Genomic DNA, 19,283 nt, shown 5'->3' with positions numbered 1-19,283 from the left:
ACACAGCAGGCAAAATGTATTCTTCTTTATCATCCTTCTGGAAATTAATGGAGGCAATAATTTACAAAATAAACATCATACTGTATTCAGTAAGAACTGAAACCAGCAACTGAGACCAAAAAACTAGTCAGAAAAGCTTTGACTGAGGTGATAGATGAAGGGAGCTGAGGGCCATTTAATCACAGACTTCTATATAGTCAGACATGTTCTGCAACCATAAATGTCACCTCCTGCTGGCCATCAGACAGAATGCAAAGCATGTATATGTGTGTGTGTGTGCAGACACTCACATATACACACGTGCTCATATGAAGCCAGTAGCCTAGAGGGAACCAGGAAGCACCTCACTGACAATGTGAAGAATAAAGTATCATTATTCCAGAGTTGATGAGTGGATATGAAGTAGCTTGGCACTTTTATTTCTGGATCCCTAAAATGTTTAGAATGTGTAATTTTAGGAGTGTTGTGTAGAGGTTTATTGGGGGGGGGGACAACATTTGCCTGGTTACAATTTCAAAACAGTTTTCCACACATTATGTTAAGTTTCAGGGGATTTCATTACATTATACACAAAGGGATTCACGTTTTAACTCTGTGATGCCTCTGCCTTTTAAGGCATTCGCTCTAACAGAGAGAAGAGCCTCAGCTCCCACAGCAAACACTATCTCTCTCCCTGTGCAGGCCCCAGCCAGACACCAGGTCTTATAAAGGCAGAGAACCGCTTTATGAATCACTGTTTTGGATGGAGAAGCCTTGCACTTCGGCCATCTTTGGATAGTTTATGCTCATTTACGCACAAAACTACGCTGGTATAACCGGTAGTGGGTTGTGTTGTGCTGGACCTGTCAGCATCTTTGATGTGGCGCATCTAAGTCGCATCAAACGCAATACGGTTAGACAGCTCAGGCAGGAAGTTAGGAAATTGAGTTTCCAAAATAAAATGGTGAAGTTGGTCGATGTGTGGAGCGCTTCGGTCTGACCCCCAGTTAGCACAACGAGAGGGTGATACTTCTACGGCCTGCTTTATTATTGGTTAATTTGTAGCTACATTAATGCTCTTTATGGAGACCGATTAAGATACACACGTGAAAATAAAAAAGGTTTAAAATGAATTAACCACTCATTGAAACTCTGAGTAAAAACAACATCCAGGTGCCAGAAGAAAGCAAAAAGAAAAATGTAAATATGTAACAACATGTTTTAGGGAATCATCGGCCTCCGCCTGACCCAAGCAACCTCTTTTATCGTCATCATTGTTATTTTAATCTCACCATCATTAACATTAGGAGGAGATAATTGTCTGGAAACGATACACAATATGAGAGCATTACTGCATTATAGCATATGTTCCTTATGTTGATGCTGTTTTGTGTGTTCCTTTACATAAAGACACAACACAAAGGTATTTAATGGAGCGTAACAACTGACCACAATATAGGTTTAGTGTGCATTCAGATTAAAGCCCCCGGAGGGAGGGGCCCTGGTTCTTACCCTCATACACAAAGGCTGAAAGTGATCACCTGATAGATCAGATAATAGATATTTGAGTCGTTTTGTCTCGAACATCAAACATAACTTTCATATTGTCAGTCCCCCAAACCGACCGGAAGTCTCGTCCCTGTGTCTTCTTCCTGACTTTACGGTGGTGCGCATCTCACCGACCTGGAATACCGATTTCCGAACATTTCGGCCTTTTCCCTCCGCTGCACCGTAAAGCCGCGTTTTCGTGCTGCGGCTTGCATTGGCGTTGTGGGGTTAAGGACGGGCTCTGTCGGTCGGTATTATGACAGAGGGAGATGACACACATCCAGAGGGAGCTGTGTTTGTTTTGTATGGCGAAATGAGGATGAGGCAGGGGGTGGAGAGTCGCCACAGAGACGCTGGGTTCCGTCCAAACATCACCGCATTTTAGCACTTCTTCAGTGCTCGGGATTTGCGTTACACGGCATCTGCTGCACCGCTCATTTTTTCCCTTTCTTGACAGTGCATGGTGGAACATGCAGCTTGTTTGAGGACACCCCCCTTCCACATACCCATTGCTGCCATGATAGGCAGAGGTCTCCTCTCGACCGTGGCTCGGCCGGTTGGAGAAGAGGCAGATTGATTTGGGACGGTGGGTCATATCTGCGGATGTTATTCCGTCTGTGGAGCCTGTAAATCTCATCCGCGCGCACACACCGTGATTCTTACTCAGGGAAAAAAAGGAGAAAGAAAACAACATGTCTTCTCGATCTGCATTACCGTCTGGAAACGACAGGAGTAGTGGAGACCATGTAAGTGCAATTCCAGTCTGCAGCCTGTGTTTGTGTGCCTGCAGACGATAGATCGTGCATCCCTTAAAAAAAGAAGAAAAAAAGATATCTGCATATGTGTGGCTTTGGGCAGTTTGTGGTTTTATTCATTGTGCGGGTGGTTGAGGGGAGGGGGGTCGTAGATGGTGATGTTTTTCCCGTTTGAGGCTCTGCTGTCCTGATATTGGACGGATATTTAAACAGAGCAGGCTCTTTGAAAAAAAAAGGCTAACCTTGGGTGTCTGTGCAGGGAAAGAGCTGATGGCAGGCAAACAGCCCGGAATGAGTCCATCCGCATACGATAACGCTCAGCGGATATGCGCAGAAAGCCTGAAGACCAGCCGTCACCTCTTATTATAAGGCTTGGAGAGATAGTGATGTCACATTATACTCCTTGCTGCTGCTGCTGCTGTTGTGTGTGTGTGTGTGTGTGTGTGTGTGTGTGTGTGTTCCCTAGAAATTGGATGGGTGGGACGAGAGCAGCACAAGAGGCCAAAATAAACGTAGAGAGAATATCTGGACTGTTCGGCTGAAGCCAGGGGATTACTGCGTAAAATGATGTGCAGTCCATTGCTGCGCAGCCTACAAAGCGATCAACCCCAGAGCCAGTGGGTGTCAGACAGCGCCATACATTGTATGCTGTGGAAAACAGAAACGGCCTGCAGAAAAGAAGCAAGCTGACACCGAACAGGTTCTGCATATGTGGAATCCATCCATCTAATATCTAAATGGGCGCATGACTGATTTATGTTGCATTATGTCATTTCATTGCCCTCAACACTTTTGCACCCCCTCCCCCCACCCCAACCCCATCTGTTTGTTAGCAGAGCTTTCAGCACAGAAGGATGGGTAAGCCAATAGATGTGTGGATGTGTGTGTGTGGAAGTGAATGTGCAGGAGTGTGTGACTTTACGAGGTGTATGATTGATTGTGAATGGAGATTCATCTATTAGAAGTGATCTGGAGCTGTTACTGTTGCATCTCGATTATACGATGATGACAGATGAGTGGATGGAGCGGATGAAGCGGTGTCTTGCCATATTGGCAGTCACAGGTGAGGCTTGGCTTGATGTGCAACGAACAGCGCAGGGGGATTAATGCACTCGCTTGCTCGCCACGCATGCATGTTTGTGCTGCCCGTGGTATTGGTTGGAGATGTTTGATTGTGGAGTTTGGATCCCGACTGGCACCAAGGTGGGGCATAGGAACATGACTGGAAGCAAGAGAAGGAATAACGGAAGGTGGGGGTTAAGGCTATGAGTGGTTGTGTTTGCGTGTGAAACTAAGAGCAAGATGACATGCTGGGGGGGAATGGAAGTGTGATGCCTCAGGGCCCAGGGCTGGCCAGGGACCACTGTGTCGGCATCTGCTCCCTATTTTTTTGTTTTTGTGTTGTTGTTTTTTTACTTCTTCCTCTTACAAACAGTGAAAGGTGATACCTCTTTATTGCCCCACTCACTACCACCTGTTCTTATGTTTCCCTCTTTAATATCTTCCCTTTGTTTGTCACATGACAAGTAGCTGTTTCATACTGTGCTGCATCAGGCTTTGCTTGTGTGATTGCATGTTGTCGTTTTCCGCTTGAAAATTATCTGTGACTCAAGCTTGAGACTATCAGAACTGCACAGCAATGCTCTAAAGTGTTGGGGTCCAGGATCAACTGTTTACAGGGTTGTGAAAGCTTCAGGGCCACCACATATTCTAGCAACAGCGTTACCTGTATCCCCTGTCAAAATGGATGAAGACATCTCTCAGCAGTGAAGTAGCAGACCTCTGAAGAAGATGATGCTGAGCCCAAAATGGAAACAGTATGTTGTGTTGGAATACAGCTGTTAGCCCAGGAACGAGGGACATGTAGTCACATGCAGATCAGCTCCAGGTTGTTGCTCTTTGTCATTACGGGTCAAACATCTGTTGGAATGATTATGGGATATGGCACCAACTTGTCATTATGAGCTTAGCAGTATTTGATATACAAAGCTGGGTTGGTTATTGTAAGTGTTGTCACCAATGTGTTTTTTGTCACTTACACAGTATGTGTTACACTGTGCAGCGATCAATGTGACAAACACTTTAGCTACTAAAAGAGAGAGGTGTCTTATTGTTTGGAGACAGAGTTTATGAGTAGCTTGAAGAAGCTGCAGGCACTAACTAATGCATGCTATTTTACTTCTGGAGGCCCATCAGTCGTTTGAGGTTGTAGATCATCCTTTAAGTCCTTTTCCAGCCTGCTGCTGCTGCTCTGTGTGATATTGCTGTTGGCACAGTGACCTAACCTCTTCCCCTTCATTTTCCTCCAGCATGTGTCACTGGGGGCCAGCCGCTCAGATAAGGCCACCAGCCAGTCCAGCCGCTCTCTGGGTGCCCGGTGCAGGAACTCGATTGCCTCTTGCTCTGACGAACAGCCGCACATAGGCAACTACCGCCTGCTCAAGACCATCGGCAAAGGAAACTTTGCCAAGGTCAAGCTGGCCCGCCACATTTTGACGGGCAGGGAGGTGAGTTACAAGAGAAACAGACATCAAAGGTGGGAGTGAGTGATGGATATAACTGTAAAAAATGAAAGCTAACACTTGGCCGATGTGCTGGTGTCCTTAATATTATCTTAAGAATCCAGTAGTATGTCTTCATGAGAGCCCTCCTTTTAATTATATTTTCTAAAAAGTAAATTTTCCTTGCCTCCTAATTAGTCCTTCTCTAAAATGTATTTGTGTACTTTTCTTTGAGCCAGCTATTTTAACACAAATAGATTGACTTATCTTCTGTATCTTTAATGCTGAGCTTCAAGCTCCATATTTTATTCTTGGACTCAAGTAGAATTTCTTTGGATGACTCAAAGTTCAAAATAGTCCATATATACTGCATGTGCCTCAGCGAAGTCCTTCAGTTTAAGCCACCTTTCTTCTCATCGGCTGCCACTCACAAACAGAGAGGAGGGGCTAATGTGCTCACAAGGCGTTAGTTGTGGATACAGTGGACTCATTATATTAAACTATAGCCATGTTTAACATGAGCATGCACCACTGCAATACTACATGTATGACAGGAAATAAGGAAACACATACGAGGTCCTTTTAAGGGAAACTGGGAAACTATGAAGTGAAATTATTTCAAACTGTGGGTAAAAACAACCTAATCTAAACACACGACTAAATAATTGCATTACGTCTAATAAGATAAGAGTTAACAAGTTTTTCAATTCAGTTCCATTTTATTTATACAGCAACAACAGTCACCTCAAGGCGCTTTATATTGTAAGGTAGACCCTAAAATAATACATACAGAGAAAAACCCAACAATCATATGACCTCCTATGAGCAAGCACTTTGGCGACAGTGGGAAGGAAAAACTCCCTTTTAACAGGAAGAAACCTCCGGCAGAACCATGCTCAGGGAGGGGCGGGGCCATCTGCTGCGACCGGTTGGGGTGAGAGAAGGAAGACAGGATAAAGACATGCTGTGGAAGAGAGACAGAGAATAATAACTTTTAATACATGTTTTTATAATTTGTAGTACATGTTTTCTTTATGACACTTTATGATTAATTATGTATTTAACAAAGCTCGGAAAGAACTTTCATCATCTACTTAGCAGCACCAGTTCTAGTCAGTAGGGATTAAATCCGCTCAAATTCGCGTGACAACAGCTTGTGGAAGTAAATGTTCCGAGTGGCCTCAGTCCATGTTTACTTGCTGTAGAAGACGATTTAAATATGCCTCTCAAAATGAGATTTTTCTGCATTTCTTGAGTGCTGAGAAAAGAATTCTTAGATATGAGTCAGTTATATCAGTAGGAAAGGCTTCACAGCATCATATAAGAGTGGTGCTATCTTTTTTTCACTCATCAAAAATTCCTTGATGTCTCTTCCAGGTTGCAATAAAAATCATTGACAAAACTCAGTTGAACCCAACCAGCCTACAAAAGGTGAGTTTTTCCTTTTGATACTAATGAGACGAGGGAATATATGTGTTATGTGCTCAGGTACAAAATAGAAACGCACACTGGTTTGATGTTATTTGTCTTCATAAGCAGAAACAAAGCATTCAAGTGAGGTGGATTCTGTTGGGGGTTTAGAGGCTGGTCAGGTTTGTCCTCAGCTGCTTCCACCCTCTCACAAGGGACAGGAATGAGACAGCATCTGATAGAGAGAGGGCTCATGGGATGTGATGCTGTTTGACAGGTGCTAGGGACTGGATGGGAGTGAGAGGAGACCTCTGTTCCAGAGATCAACTCTTGTCTCTCTCCGGGCTAATCACCGGCCTGAGAGGGACTGAGTTATTTCAGAAACCACAGTCACGCAACCTATACCTTCTTAGATTGACATGAAAAGCTTGTTTCTATGCATAACAAAGAAAACAGAAGATTTTGTAGCAGTTCAGAGGTGGACTGGAACAAAATCAGCTGTCCTTGGTGTCTGTCGGGTGCATGGCACAGTCTGGTTTCTTGTTCCTGCTGGGCAGAATGTTGAGATGTGAGTCTGAACTGTAGATACTTGTATGGCTTGTTATACATGGATGTCTGGTATAGATGGAGCAGGAGCTGGGTTTATAGACACTTGGAGCTGGAGACATGGATTGAAGATTTCATTATTTTATTAATTAAAAGCTGTTGTGTCTCAAAATGTGCGCCTCATGTAGCTGTGTGATGTAGAAAAATAAAATGTCTATAGAAGCTCAGAAAATGCATGTGACATGTGCTGCATCCTATAATATCCACATAATGCCAAAGTCTCAACATCACAACATGCACAAGCTCCTCTGCCTGTGCACAAGACGTGAACAGACCAGGGAAAATCAAATCAGGGGCGAAATAATCCAGTTTTATTTGTGTGTAGTATGTGTGTGATTTCATTTGACTGAAGACATCTGCATGTCTGGCTTGATGCAGTCAACAAGACACTACTTCTATAGGATAGGACCCCTTGTTTACATTAATGTGGAGGGTAACACCATTGCAAAAATGTCCTGGAAGATTTTGATCACTGACTTCCTGCAATCCTCATTCTTAAAATCATATTTCTGGTGCTTATTTCATGGCATCCGGTTCAGGAGCTGTAATCCTAACTTCCATGTCATGCCATCTTCCTGGGTGCACCTTTTTTTGGATTGGATTGTGGGAGACGAGAGAGGTGAAGGAATTTTCACCAATTAGGGAGAAAACTCAACACCTGGCCACTGGTTATAGTTTTTCACATACCTGTGGGCTAGTGAAAGTCCTTAGATTTAAACACACAAAAGAGGCCATATTAACACAATGTGGATGGTTTTGTAGAGATTAGTTGAAAGATAACAAAGTCCGAACTTAAGCATGTTAATTCAGGCAGAATACAAAAGCTAACAGTGACATCCCACATCATTGACACCTTTGTATGTATGTAACTGGTCAATCTCGTTTAGATATTCGAGCTGCTTCAACCTGTCCGCACTTGCTACAGGTGCGTGCCACTTTGCAGCTCACCACCATTCCAGTTCCTCTTGTTCTGGCTATTTCTGACTTCATCAGTGCCATCCATCGTCTACTTTACAATGCTATGGGGTCTTATTGCTCTCCCTGCCTTCCATACATGTGCATAGAATTGGTGGAGAGGCCACAGAACAGAGCCTTGCCGCCAAATATAAATTGCTGCAGATGGAAGTAATTGTCTTCTCTTTATACGACAGTCCTGTCTGAAATGAAGTGTGTGTTAAAGACACATCACATCCAAGCAGAAATTTCTATTTCAGCGCGTTTCTGCTCTGTCCTAGCTACGGCCAGGAAGCTTATAACCACTGTTCACATGCATCCTGACATAGACCTGCTGTTTCTTTGCAGTGTTGGGGGTTTGTTTATTGTTTTGATGGATCTGACTCTTCTCAGCCTCGTTGTGATGAGCAAGGAATTAATGGGATGGCCTGGATGATAAGACACTTAAGCGCTACGCATCCCAAGATTCCCTCTAGCACAGCTGGAGAAGCTGGGAAGGAGCTTGGTCTTAATACCTAGGTTGCTATGGCAACAGTGATATTGGGGCACTGCTGAAGGAATTGAATGGAGAAGGAGGAGGAGGAGGAGGGGATGGAGGGAGATGTGGGAAAGGGGAGTGAGAAAAAAAAGAATAGAATTGCTTATCGCACCATCGTTTTTTTCTTCTTCCTTTTTTTTGTAGTTGACATCATGGAAGAGAGTTGCCACCAACTGCCTTTTGTTATGACAGTGGTACTGTTACTGTATGTTCATGGAACTGGGAGAGCTGGCATCAATTTTAAAGCCCCTGACTGAAGTGTACAAATATGTGCCTCACAGTATCACAGACAGGAGGGGGGGTCAGAGTAGATGTTGGTCTGAATTTGGCTCCATTCATCACACTGCTGTGTGGGCTTTGCTTGCTCTTAAAATGAAAATCATTTTATTATCAGGATTGTTATACATTTGTCTGCTCCTCTTTGGTTTTTTGTGGTAAAATGAATTGCACATTACTGTACTATAAAGACGAATGACTATATGTGTACTCTGTTCACGTCAGAAGAGATGCATTACAAGATAAGTTATAAATTCTTTGTTATAAAAGCGTTGTGGGCATTATAGGGCACACCGTTATTTACATCACAGACTGTACATGTACTGTACAAAAGGGCTATAATTTCCAATTTTGAAAAGTGAGGCAATTTTTTTCATGCCACTGACCAGCTGGGCAGCACCTCTGTTTTATAAAGGGTTTCTGGTTGCATAGATGCTGAGTTCTCAGTAAACACATTTCTAACGCTCACACTCATTGCCTGTTGCTTTAAAGCTAACTCCTGCCTGTTTGTGATTACCTAGATAACCCATCAATGTATTCACTACCAGGTAATATGTCAGTCAACAGTTCTACAGTATCTTGCTATCCTCATTTGTAGTTGCTTCACTTGCTCCCCGTTTGTTGAGAAAGGTTTGTCTCGGGCTCTCCTGACAATGATGTTACTTTAAATTTTCTGGAACCTTTAAACTGGCGAATTGTCAAGGCAAGTGCTCGCAAGCACTGGATGCTGCCCTTCGACAGACTTACTAAATCTGCATGTGAAACGAAATCGTGGTTTTAGGTAGGGGTCATTAAGATGTATGCAGCTAATATTGCACACTTTAGGGAGAGCCTCACCTTCATAACATACAGTATTAGATTAAAAAAAAAAATTTGTTAATGTGAATCATGATGAGCTACTTTAGAGATGTCCAAGAATAAAGTGTATGGCTGGAAATGAGCATGATATGTATATGTATATACAAAGAGCAACATGCAATGGACAAATGTGAGCCCCTAACTGGAATTTATCTTTAAAAAGTTCTAAATTGTGCAATTAGAAAATGACAGATTTGTTATTTTAATTTAAAAGTGAATTAAATGAAATGGAGAAAATAGTTTACATGAAGTGTTTAACTGTGCTCAGTTTCTACTGACATTTCAACTATTTTAGTATTCAGTGTCACATGTGGGAATTAACAGCAACATGCTTCAAATGAGAAGCTCAGCCTACTTATAATTGCTTGACATTTTCATGGTTCTCTGGGATCATAAAACTTCTGGGAAACTCTAGTTTAACTGACATGGATCTCTACAAAGTGAATGCAGAAATGCCCTCTCCACCACTGTATAGAGACTGGTTCCATAGTTGAAACCAGTTCTCCTGAGCACCTAATTCCACTGAGGTTTTATTTATCATGAAATGTAAATTTTGTTTCTTCTTCCAGCTTTTTCGGGAGGTACGGATAATGAAAGGCTTAAATCACCCAAACATAGGTAAGTTAATGTACACATTACCATACTTTGTCACAAGGTGTGGGCGCAGCCAGTAGTAAAAAGGTTTGAGCTCTTAAGCAGTCACTGACTGAAGTGCAGAGTGACATCTCACATGTATCAATACCTCCCATTGCACTAATGACTTTCCTCCATATTAAGAGAGCCAGACAGATACCTGTGCATTTTTTATAACATTAACAGCTTTTGTTTTGTGTTTTGATGTTGATCTGGTTCTGTTTTGGGCTACAGTGCAGCTTTTCGAGGTGATTGAGACGGATAAGACCCTTTACCTAGTCATGGAATATGCCAGTGGAGGTAGGTACATCAACCATCATGTCCAGGAAAGCTATGATGGAGCCCAAATGATGTATAGGGTTGCAGATTTGGCATCTAAGCTCCAAAATGAAAACTGTTTGTGAGAGCACTATGTGGCTGATTTTACAGATGCGGTCTTTCTTTAGGATGTGCAATAAAACAAAATAAAAGTGGTACAATTTTTTAAAAACACTGATTCCTTTTTTCATCCATATCCACAGAACAGTTTAAAAAAGGGTTCAGTTTAATATTAGCTTAATAAGATTGATTTTCACTCTCATGTAAATAGAGGAAATATATATATATATATATATATATATATATATATATATATATATATAGTGGAAGCAGCCAGTTAGCCTTATTTAGCAGATGGAATTGAAAGAATACCCTGGTTTTCCTTCTTATTTGACTTCATGTATCTAATATATGCACAAAAAAGGGATTTTTCTCAAAGATATAATCAATGGCTGGTATGTTCTACAGAGCCAGAGTGGCTCTTTCCCCTTTCTAGTATTTACACAAAGCTAAGCTAGCTTTCTGTGTGTCTGTTTGGCTAGTCACACAGGGTGTGTGTTAGCTAACGGTACAGAGGCTGTATTTCCCAGGAAAGACAGAATGTGAAACAACTTTACGCAGAGACAGAAAAATGTGTAACAATGACAGGGCAGGAGAGGAAGAAGAGAGAATATTTTTAAAGATAAGGAGTGCTCAGTGACATTTTATAGACTGGAAACTTGAAGCTAGCTGCTAACTGTGGTGAGGTTTATAGTAATGTACCATATTGGACTGGAGCAGCTAGTGTTCATGGTCAATGTTAGGTTATATCGCAGGTATCAGACATCAAATTCAATTTAAGATGAGAATGTTGATTAGATTCATTGACCGTAATCATCCTTGATAGCTCATGTAATATCAATAACTTATGTCTTGTTGATTCAGGTGTGTCAGTAGTGTAGGGTGACCATATTTTGATTTCCAAAAAAGAGGACATTTGGCCCAGTCATGAAGAATTTTAATAATACTGTTTGTTTAAAGAAAATTTTAACATATTTAAAAGATGCCTTCTTTGTGCGATTAATGAATGGTGAAATAGAAAATGTCATATAGGCTTTTACAAGTCAACAAATGCAAAAAAAATAACTTAAAAACCTCTGGAATTAAATAATGTTACAGAAATAATGTCTCATCTGTATAAGAAAAATTATAGTGAGGTACCAGGGAGGTATTGTGCAATGGTTTCTGCTGTCTCATTTGGCGTTTCTAACCTCAGTTAATTTTGTTTGCACGCCACCATTCTTCCAGTCAAAGTATGATTGGGAATATTTTCCCTGTTCCATGGTTACTTAAGTCGGAGAAATGCCACCGTACTGGATTTCATTAAGAGCTTCAAGAGTGACTTCCACTGAATGTAGCAGTATCACACCATTGACAATAGCTTCAGTCTTGGTGCGGGCACTGCTGAACTTTTTAGGTTTTTGGGGTTTTTTTAGCAACACACTAGTGCAATCCATGGATCTGTAGCTATTATGATGCTTCATAGTATGAAATGTCAGTGCGCCTTCTTTTATACTTCAAGTACATTTCAGAGCTTTTACTTTTTCACTTTTTAAGTTCAATTGCTACTTTAACTTTACAAGTATTTGTACTTCTACTTAATTGAGGAATATTTATACTTTTTCCATCTGTGAGAACTGCTTTCATGCCTTATGAGTCTGAAAACAATAGCTTTCTGGTTTGCTTTAATATTATGTGGCGCGCTACATCCACACAGTTGTTGTTTTCTTGCTTGCGCACAACCAATTTTACAAACATGAAAGCCGATAATACATTTTCACAATAGAAAGAGTAAATCATAACCTTGTGTTTTGGCAATGTTATGTTGTATTTTTGATAAAAATGTTGTTGGGATGTAGTTGAAGTTGGTCATTGAGAAATATCAATAGCAAGACTGAGATCTGTCAGACTCAGTTAATTGATCCATTATAGAAACACAGTGTCAAGGGGTTTAAGTCCTTCCAAACACTCATTCACTTTGGCTGGATTTGTTCTTCACTATTTGAAAAATCGCTTTGACGTTGTCTCTCATCATTCAGAGAATTTATGTACACTACATATGTAAAAATATGTACAAAATAATCAATAGCTCCTGGGGTATTTACAGTGCCTGGTAGACACTCTCTGCATTGGTGTCATATTAAAAGAAAATAAATTCCTGACTAGAAAAATGTCGCTACATGCAGAAATTCAATGAAAGTGCATGTTTGCTTATGTTTAGTTATGATTAAAGACACCCTGCACTTCCGAGTTTTCAGCTAGAATTTGCTATTAATCGAATCGCTCTTAATGAGCAAGGCAGTTGCAGGAGGCTGGACTTTGGTGGGAGAACCAGAGAAGTCCAACCATAATGGGAAAAACACTAGATAAAAGAGGACAAAAACACCTTCACATTAAAAAATATTTTATATAAGTATAATAAAAAGAAAGAAAGAAAGCATTTTTTTCTGGTTATTTATTTACAGTGGATGGCATCATCACACTGTGGCAGGAAAACACCAGAAAAAAAAAAATTGTTTATAAACTTAAACTACTGGGCCTGGGTTTCTGCGTTTTCAGTATCCTCTCCCATTATAATGATAATAATTATTATTATCAAATTTGCAAAAATTTGTCGTTACATTCCCATCCTGATATAGAGACGCGCATAAAAAAAGTTAGGCTGAAGAAGGAGAATAATAAAAATAAGTCTGACTTATTAATATCTAATGTGCCTCAGTGTTTCAGTGTTCTGACATACTCAACAGTAAATCTGACTAATAATAGTGTGCCTTCATGCTGATGCACTGGCACACCCAATAAGAATAATACATCTGATGAGCAATAAATAATGTGCCTCAATGCTATTGCATTAACACCCTCAAAAAATTGAAAACAGATGTTATTCTTAGGGTGAGAAAGTCTGTTCCACTCTCATCTCCACAGTATCTTAAGAGACCCAGTTGTCAGTTAGCTTACCTTAGCAGAACAAAGCAGCCTATTCTATAAGGCTGTAACCTTATACGTATAGTACAAATGGCAGTGTTGTCGATCTTGAACTCAAAAGAAATGAAAGGAAACGTTCCTTCTGTAACAAAGCTAATTTAAAGAAGCCTAAATAACATCTAAATAACCAAAACTACAGTATCACATCTTTTAATCTAAAATTGTGAAATATAATAATTTTGGTGGGCGATTGAACTCAAGTGATAGCTGTCCAGAAATGCATATGTGCGATCGTTGGCAAGTAAAATCGACGAGCTCTCAGCACTGGTACGGAGTCAGAGGGAATACCGAGAGTGTAGCCTGATGTGTTTCACCGAATCATGGCTGCACCAGGTCATTCCCGATGAGAATGCTTCCGTGGAAGGCTTCCACACTGTTCGGGCGGACAGGGACAGCATCGCTAGCGGTAAGCGTAAAGGAGGTGGGCTTGCTGTTTTAGTTAACAACCGGTGGTGTAACCCTGCCAACATAACAATCAAAGAAAGGATTTGTTGCCCGGACACTGAACTGTGTGCTGTTGGACTCAGGCCGTATTATTTACCCAGGGAATTCTCTCACGTCATCTTGGTGGCTGTTTATGTTCCCCCCTCTGCTAACCCCACAGCTGCATGTGACACTATCCACTCTGCCATAGCTCGGCTACAGACTCAGCACCCGAGTGCCTTTATTGTGATCTCGGGTGACTTCAACCATGTATCACTGGACAATACACTACCAACATTCAAACAATATGTAGACTGTCCCACCAGGGGAGAGAAAACTTTAGACTTACTGTATGCTAACGTCAAGGATGCATACAGCTCCTCCTCCCTCCCCCCACTTGGTAGGTCAGATCATAACCTGATTCACCTCACCCCCCGCTATGTGCCAATTGTGAGGAGGGAACCTGTGACCACCAGGACTGTTAGGAGGTGGTCAGAGGAGGCAATAGCGGAACTACAGGGCTGTTTCGAGGTGACCGACTGGGAAACACTCTGTGAGCCTCACGCCGAGGACATCAATGGGCTTACTGAGTGTATCACAGACTACATAACTTTCTGCACCGACTCCATTGTTCCAGCTCAGACTGTTCATTGTTACCCAAATAACAAGCCGTGGGTGACTAAGGACATCAAAGCCCTCCTCAACAACAAGAAGAGGGCTTTCAGAGGGGGCAACAAAGAGGAGGTGAGGAAGGTCCAGGTGTTACTAAAGGACAAGATCAGAGAGGCTAAGGACAATTACAGGAGGAAGCTGGAGTGGAAACTCCAGCAGAACAGCATGAGAGAGGTGTGGAGGGGCATGAAGACCATCACTGGATTCAGGCCAACCAACAGCAGGGGAGCTGAGGGAGGTGAGAATAGAGCCGACGAGTTGAATCTGTTTTTCAATAGATTCGACACCACAGTGTCTGCTCCCACCCCCACAACCTCACCTGCAGTCAGCCTGGAATCCAGAGCCACACCACTGTGCCAGCCTCTCTCTTCACATGTTGCCTCCTGTGAGATTCCTGACACCCCTCCCCCACCCATCACCTTCACTCAATACCAGGTTGAGATGCAAATGAGGAGACTTCACTCAGGCAAGTCTGCTGGACCAGACGGAGTGAGTCCCCTTGTCCTCAAGGCCTGTGCCCCCCAGCTGTGTGGAGTCTTTCATAAACTGTTTATGCTGAGTCTGAGTCTGCAGAGGGTCCCGGTGATGTGGAAGACATCATGCCTCGTCCCTGTACCAAAGACGCCTCGTCCCAGTGGCCCCCAGGATTACAGGCCCGTGGCACTGACCTCCCACATCATGAAGACCCTGGAAAGGCTCATCCTGGACCAGCTGCGACCCATAGTAAGACCACACCTGGATCCCCTTCAGTTCGCTTATCAGCCTCGTCTCGGAACAGAGGACGCCATCATCTACCTGCTCAATCGTGTCTACACCCATCTGGACCAGCCGGCGAGCACTGTGAGGGTCATGTTTTTTGACTTTTCCAGTGCTTTCAACACCATCAGGCCGACCCTCCTGGGTGATAAGTTAGCAGCGATGCAGGTGGATGCTTCTCTGGTGTCCTGGATTGTTGATTACCTGACAGGAAGACCACAATATGTACGTCTCCCACAGTGTGTGTCTGACAAGGTGATCAGCAACACAGGGGCACCACAGGGGACTGTCCTCTCCCCCTTCCTCTTCACCCTCTACACCACAGACTTCAGCCACTGCACAGAGACCTGCCATCTTCAGAAGTTTTCTGATGACTCTGCGGTGGTTGGATGCATCAGCAGGGATGATGAGACAGAGTACCGGGCTGTGGTCGACTCCTTTGTCACGTGGTGTGAGCAGAATCATCTGCAGCTCAACGTGGCAAAGACCAAGGAACTGATCGTGGACTTCAGGAAGACCAGGAAACACTTGACCCCTGTTTCAATCCAGGGGGTCAGTGTTGACATTGTGGAGGACTATAAATACCTTGGAGTACACATTGACAATAAACTGGACTGGGCTAAAAACACCACAGCACTTTACAGGAAGGGCCAGAGTCGTCTCTATTTTTTGAGGCGACTGAGGTCCTTCAACATCTGCCAGAAAATGCTGAGGATTTTCTATGAGTCTGTGGTGGCCAGTGCGATCCTCTATGCTGTTGCATGCTGGGGGAGCAGGCTGAGGGTCGCAGATGCCAACAGACTTAATAAACTGATCCGTAAGGCCAGCAATGTTGTGGGGATGGAGCTGGACTCCCTCAAGGTGGTGTCGGAGAGGCGGATGCTGTCCAAGATAAAGACAATGTTGGATAACACCTCCCACCCACTCCATGACATGTTGGTCAGTCACAGGAGCTCGTTCAGTGAGAGACTGAGATTACCGAAAAGCACCACTGAACGACACAGGAAATCTTTCCTGCCTGTGGCCATCTCCCTGTACAACGCATCCACTTAACACACTGTTTGCTGCTACAACTACACATGTTTCTTTTCCAACTATTTATTTATAAGTGACTTATGTATGTATGTATGTATATATATGTATATATTGTACTATTCTTAGTTAGTGTATTGTCTGTCTTGTCTTAATGTTGGTTTAAAATGGAGCACTGTAACAAAAAATAATTTCCCCCAGGGATCAATAAAGTATTCTGATTCTGATTCTGATTCTGATGTCATGTTCAGGCACTATGACATATTGGAATATAGTGTGCCTAAACCTTTTTATGGCTATATGTGATACACAGACTCTTTAAAAAGATGGCTGTGGGCTATGCGCTAATAGCTGCTCTGTATTTAAAGTTAATAGCATATGGGACCTCAACATAAATAAGTGAGCAGCCTCAGTGCAGTAATAATGTTGCTTTTAAACAGACTTTAGACACATTAATACCCGCCAGCACACGTATCTGTACACTATCCCTTTCCTGTTTGCGTCCATTGGTTTCTATTTGTGTCAATTTCTCGTCACCAATCCCATTTTTCTGTGTTGTGTCTGAGACCATATCATTTTTTTACTGTGACCTTGGTGAATGTCAGAGGCATTGTGGGGTTTTTTTGTTTTTTTTTTACAAGCCTTTAAGTCAGGGGGTAAAAAACAAGTATTACGGAGTCGTAGTGGTGTAAAATGCCTGTGAAGGCCATAATATGCTTTTTCCTGCAGCATGTTTAAGAGTACATAATAGTGCACAAACACGATAGTATTAAAACAACAGCTAAGCTACTGTAGAGAAATATTAGTGGTCAGACTTGGGTTATGTTTTTCAGTATTTTTATGATGCATATTTACAGATTTACAGCTAGTTTTTCGAGCAGATATAGGAAAGCAGATGTGGAGTCCTGTGAAAAACCCATGATAAACCCCATGATTCAGTAGCTTGTAGAATCAATTTATCTTGCAATAATTCTCATGAATCATTGTCTGCAGGACTTTTTTATAAATCTCTTACATGTTTGTGGAGGATTTTTGGTGCACGCTTCTTAAAAATGTTGGATTTTTTCGGGCATTTCAGTCTGAACTTTGAGCCATTGCAACATTTTGAATCTTTTGTAGATTTTCTGCTTGAGATCATTATTCTGTTGCATGACTCACTTTTAACGTTAACTGTCAGACAAACTGACCTTTGACTCTAAAATTCTGGCATTCAGAGGATTTCGTGGTTGACTTGGTGACTGCAAGTTGTTCAGGTCCTGTGGCTGCAGAACAAGCACAGATCATCAACCCTCCACCATCAGGCTTAACAGCTGATGCAGTGTGTTTTTGCTGATATGCTGTTTGGTTTTCTCCAAATGTAGCGACAGGCCAAACATCTTCACTTTGGTCTCATCTGTACAAAGGACATTGTTCCAGAAGTCCTATGGTCTTTTTATAATAAAGAGGCTTTCTCTTGCCAACCCTTCCAAACAAGCCATGCGTTCATTCTTTTTGGGACTGAACTTTAACATTTAAAATGCTAACTGAGTCCTGTAGAATCTGTTGGTCTTGTTTTTCACATTTCTCTCAGCCTTGTACTGTCTAACACTGGTGGGGAATTTGCTGGGGCATGCACTCCTGGGAAAAGGGGTAGATGATATAAATTCAAAATGATATCACAGTATGTCAATAAAATATATGATCAGATTTTTTTTTTTTTTTTTACAATATTGAAAGAAAACGGTGAACATTTTTGTTGCTTGCATCTAGCAATCCATTTTCCATCCTTTCCCTGCTGACATTGATTACATAATTACTCATTTTAAGTGTAAATCTACTGAAATACTGCAGCAGGAGCAATGTAATAGTAGTAACATAGTATTATTGCCTGTGACACAGCATAAGTCAAATGGAAGTGTAAAAGTGGTGTTTCCAATAGAAATGAAGCTTATGCGTTCAGTAAGGAAGCTCTGTAGTCACACATCTGTCTGCTTCCCAGGTGTTTGGTGGCTAATCTAAGCATTGCATCACTTCCACTTTCCCACGCTTTCAAGTTCATTGCAGCAGCTGTGGTCCAGTCCAATCATCTTTCTGCCTGCCTTCTTCAGCCGAATCAGCCTCTGCTCTGCTTACTTTAAATCTCACCGATCGTTCTCCCTCGCAGAGGCCTTCATGCAATTCACCTTTCTTGCCATCTCTGCATCTCCCATGTTACTCAGACTCTATCAAAGCATCCATCTTCATTTCCACCACCAGCGTGTAGACTCCAGGGAACGGGGCCCTAATCCCTGTCACCGCTGGGATTTCATCAGTCTAATCGGCAAATAGCTTCATTGAATTCTGTGCATCAATAAAGCACGTTCAGTTCCGTCAAATGATTTTTCCTTAGTAAAATGTGTAAAAAATGATAAAATAACTGCTTAACACTTAACAAGTAAACCCTGTAACTCCTCAGGAGTTGCTTAATTTTGTCACCTAATAGAACTGACAAGTATTGTCTGCCAGCTGATGTTGTATCCTCGGTCAAGCTTTTTAACAATTTGCATAAAGCCCTGTTTTTCCTCCATCTCACCGCATCAGTAATTTCCATCCACTGTTTGCTCTTCCTGTCGTATGGGGTGCACCTAGAGAGTGCTCCAGGGACGCTCAGTGGAGTCATATGTTTACTTTGGGTGACACATCACCAGCTGCTAGTATTTCCTCCTTCATAGCCTGGTTGTACTTTATGGTGTGTTTTTGCCTCAAGTGGTAAAATATGTTTGTTTTTTTCCACTGCAGGGACAGTTTTCTTGGATATTTTGCCAAGTACTGTGCTTTCTTTCAGATTTGTTGAAGTAGCTCCTTTTTTTAGGTATTAAAAAGATATTCCCAGATTTACCTTGTTACCATGCACACTACTGAAGATATACACATGGTGTTAACTATAGCAATGATATCACGATGTGGCATTTTTATATCACGTAGTGGCCAAACCTTCTGCTTTCATAGATGTGGTCACACACAAAAGAGCTTAGAAAGTAT

General features: G+C 42.1%; 1 protein-coding gene across 3 annotated transcripts in view; it reads left to right on the top strand.

Moving 5' to 3' along the window:
- Window positions 1–1,624: 1,624 nt before the first annotated feature.
- Window positions 1,625–19,283, top strand: part of mark4a (MAP/microtubule affinity-regulating kinase 4a) — a 38,889-nt gene continuing 21,230 nt past the window's right edge. For 2 of the 3 annotated variants that reach the window (XM_085469524.1, XM_085469525.1), the window contains exons 1-5: window positions 1,625–2,273; window positions 4,592–4,789; window positions 6,161–6,214; window positions 9,995–10,043; window positions 10,293–10,358. In XM_085469524.1, coding sequence (XP_085325650.1) covers window positions 2,220–2,273; window positions 4,592–4,789; window positions 6,161–6,214; window positions 9,995–10,043; window positions 10,293–10,358 — 421 coding nt within the window. In that variant the 5' untranslated portion in view covers window positions 1,625–2,219. Of the gene's footprint in view, window positions 2,274–2,541; window positions 3,141–4,591; window positions 4,790–6,160; window positions 6,215–9,994; window positions 10,044–10,292; window positions 10,359–19,283 lie in introns of those variants that run through there. The other variant, XM_085469526.1, reaches the window with a different exon arrangement.

The sequence above is a fragment of the Copadichromis virginalis genome, linkage group LG10 (assembly GCF_057382275.1).
Source record: "Copadichromis virginalis isolate Kocher_CV1m ecotype Utaka linkage group LG10, C_Virginalis_male_GT1.1, whole genome shotgun sequence".
Taxonomy (NCBI): Eukaryota; Metazoa; Chordata; class Actinopteri; order Cichliformes; family Cichlidae; genus Copadichromis; species Copadichromis virginalis.
The sequence above is the reverse complement of the archived record's forward strand: the minus strand, read 5'-3'. Positions and strand labels throughout refer to the sequence as shown.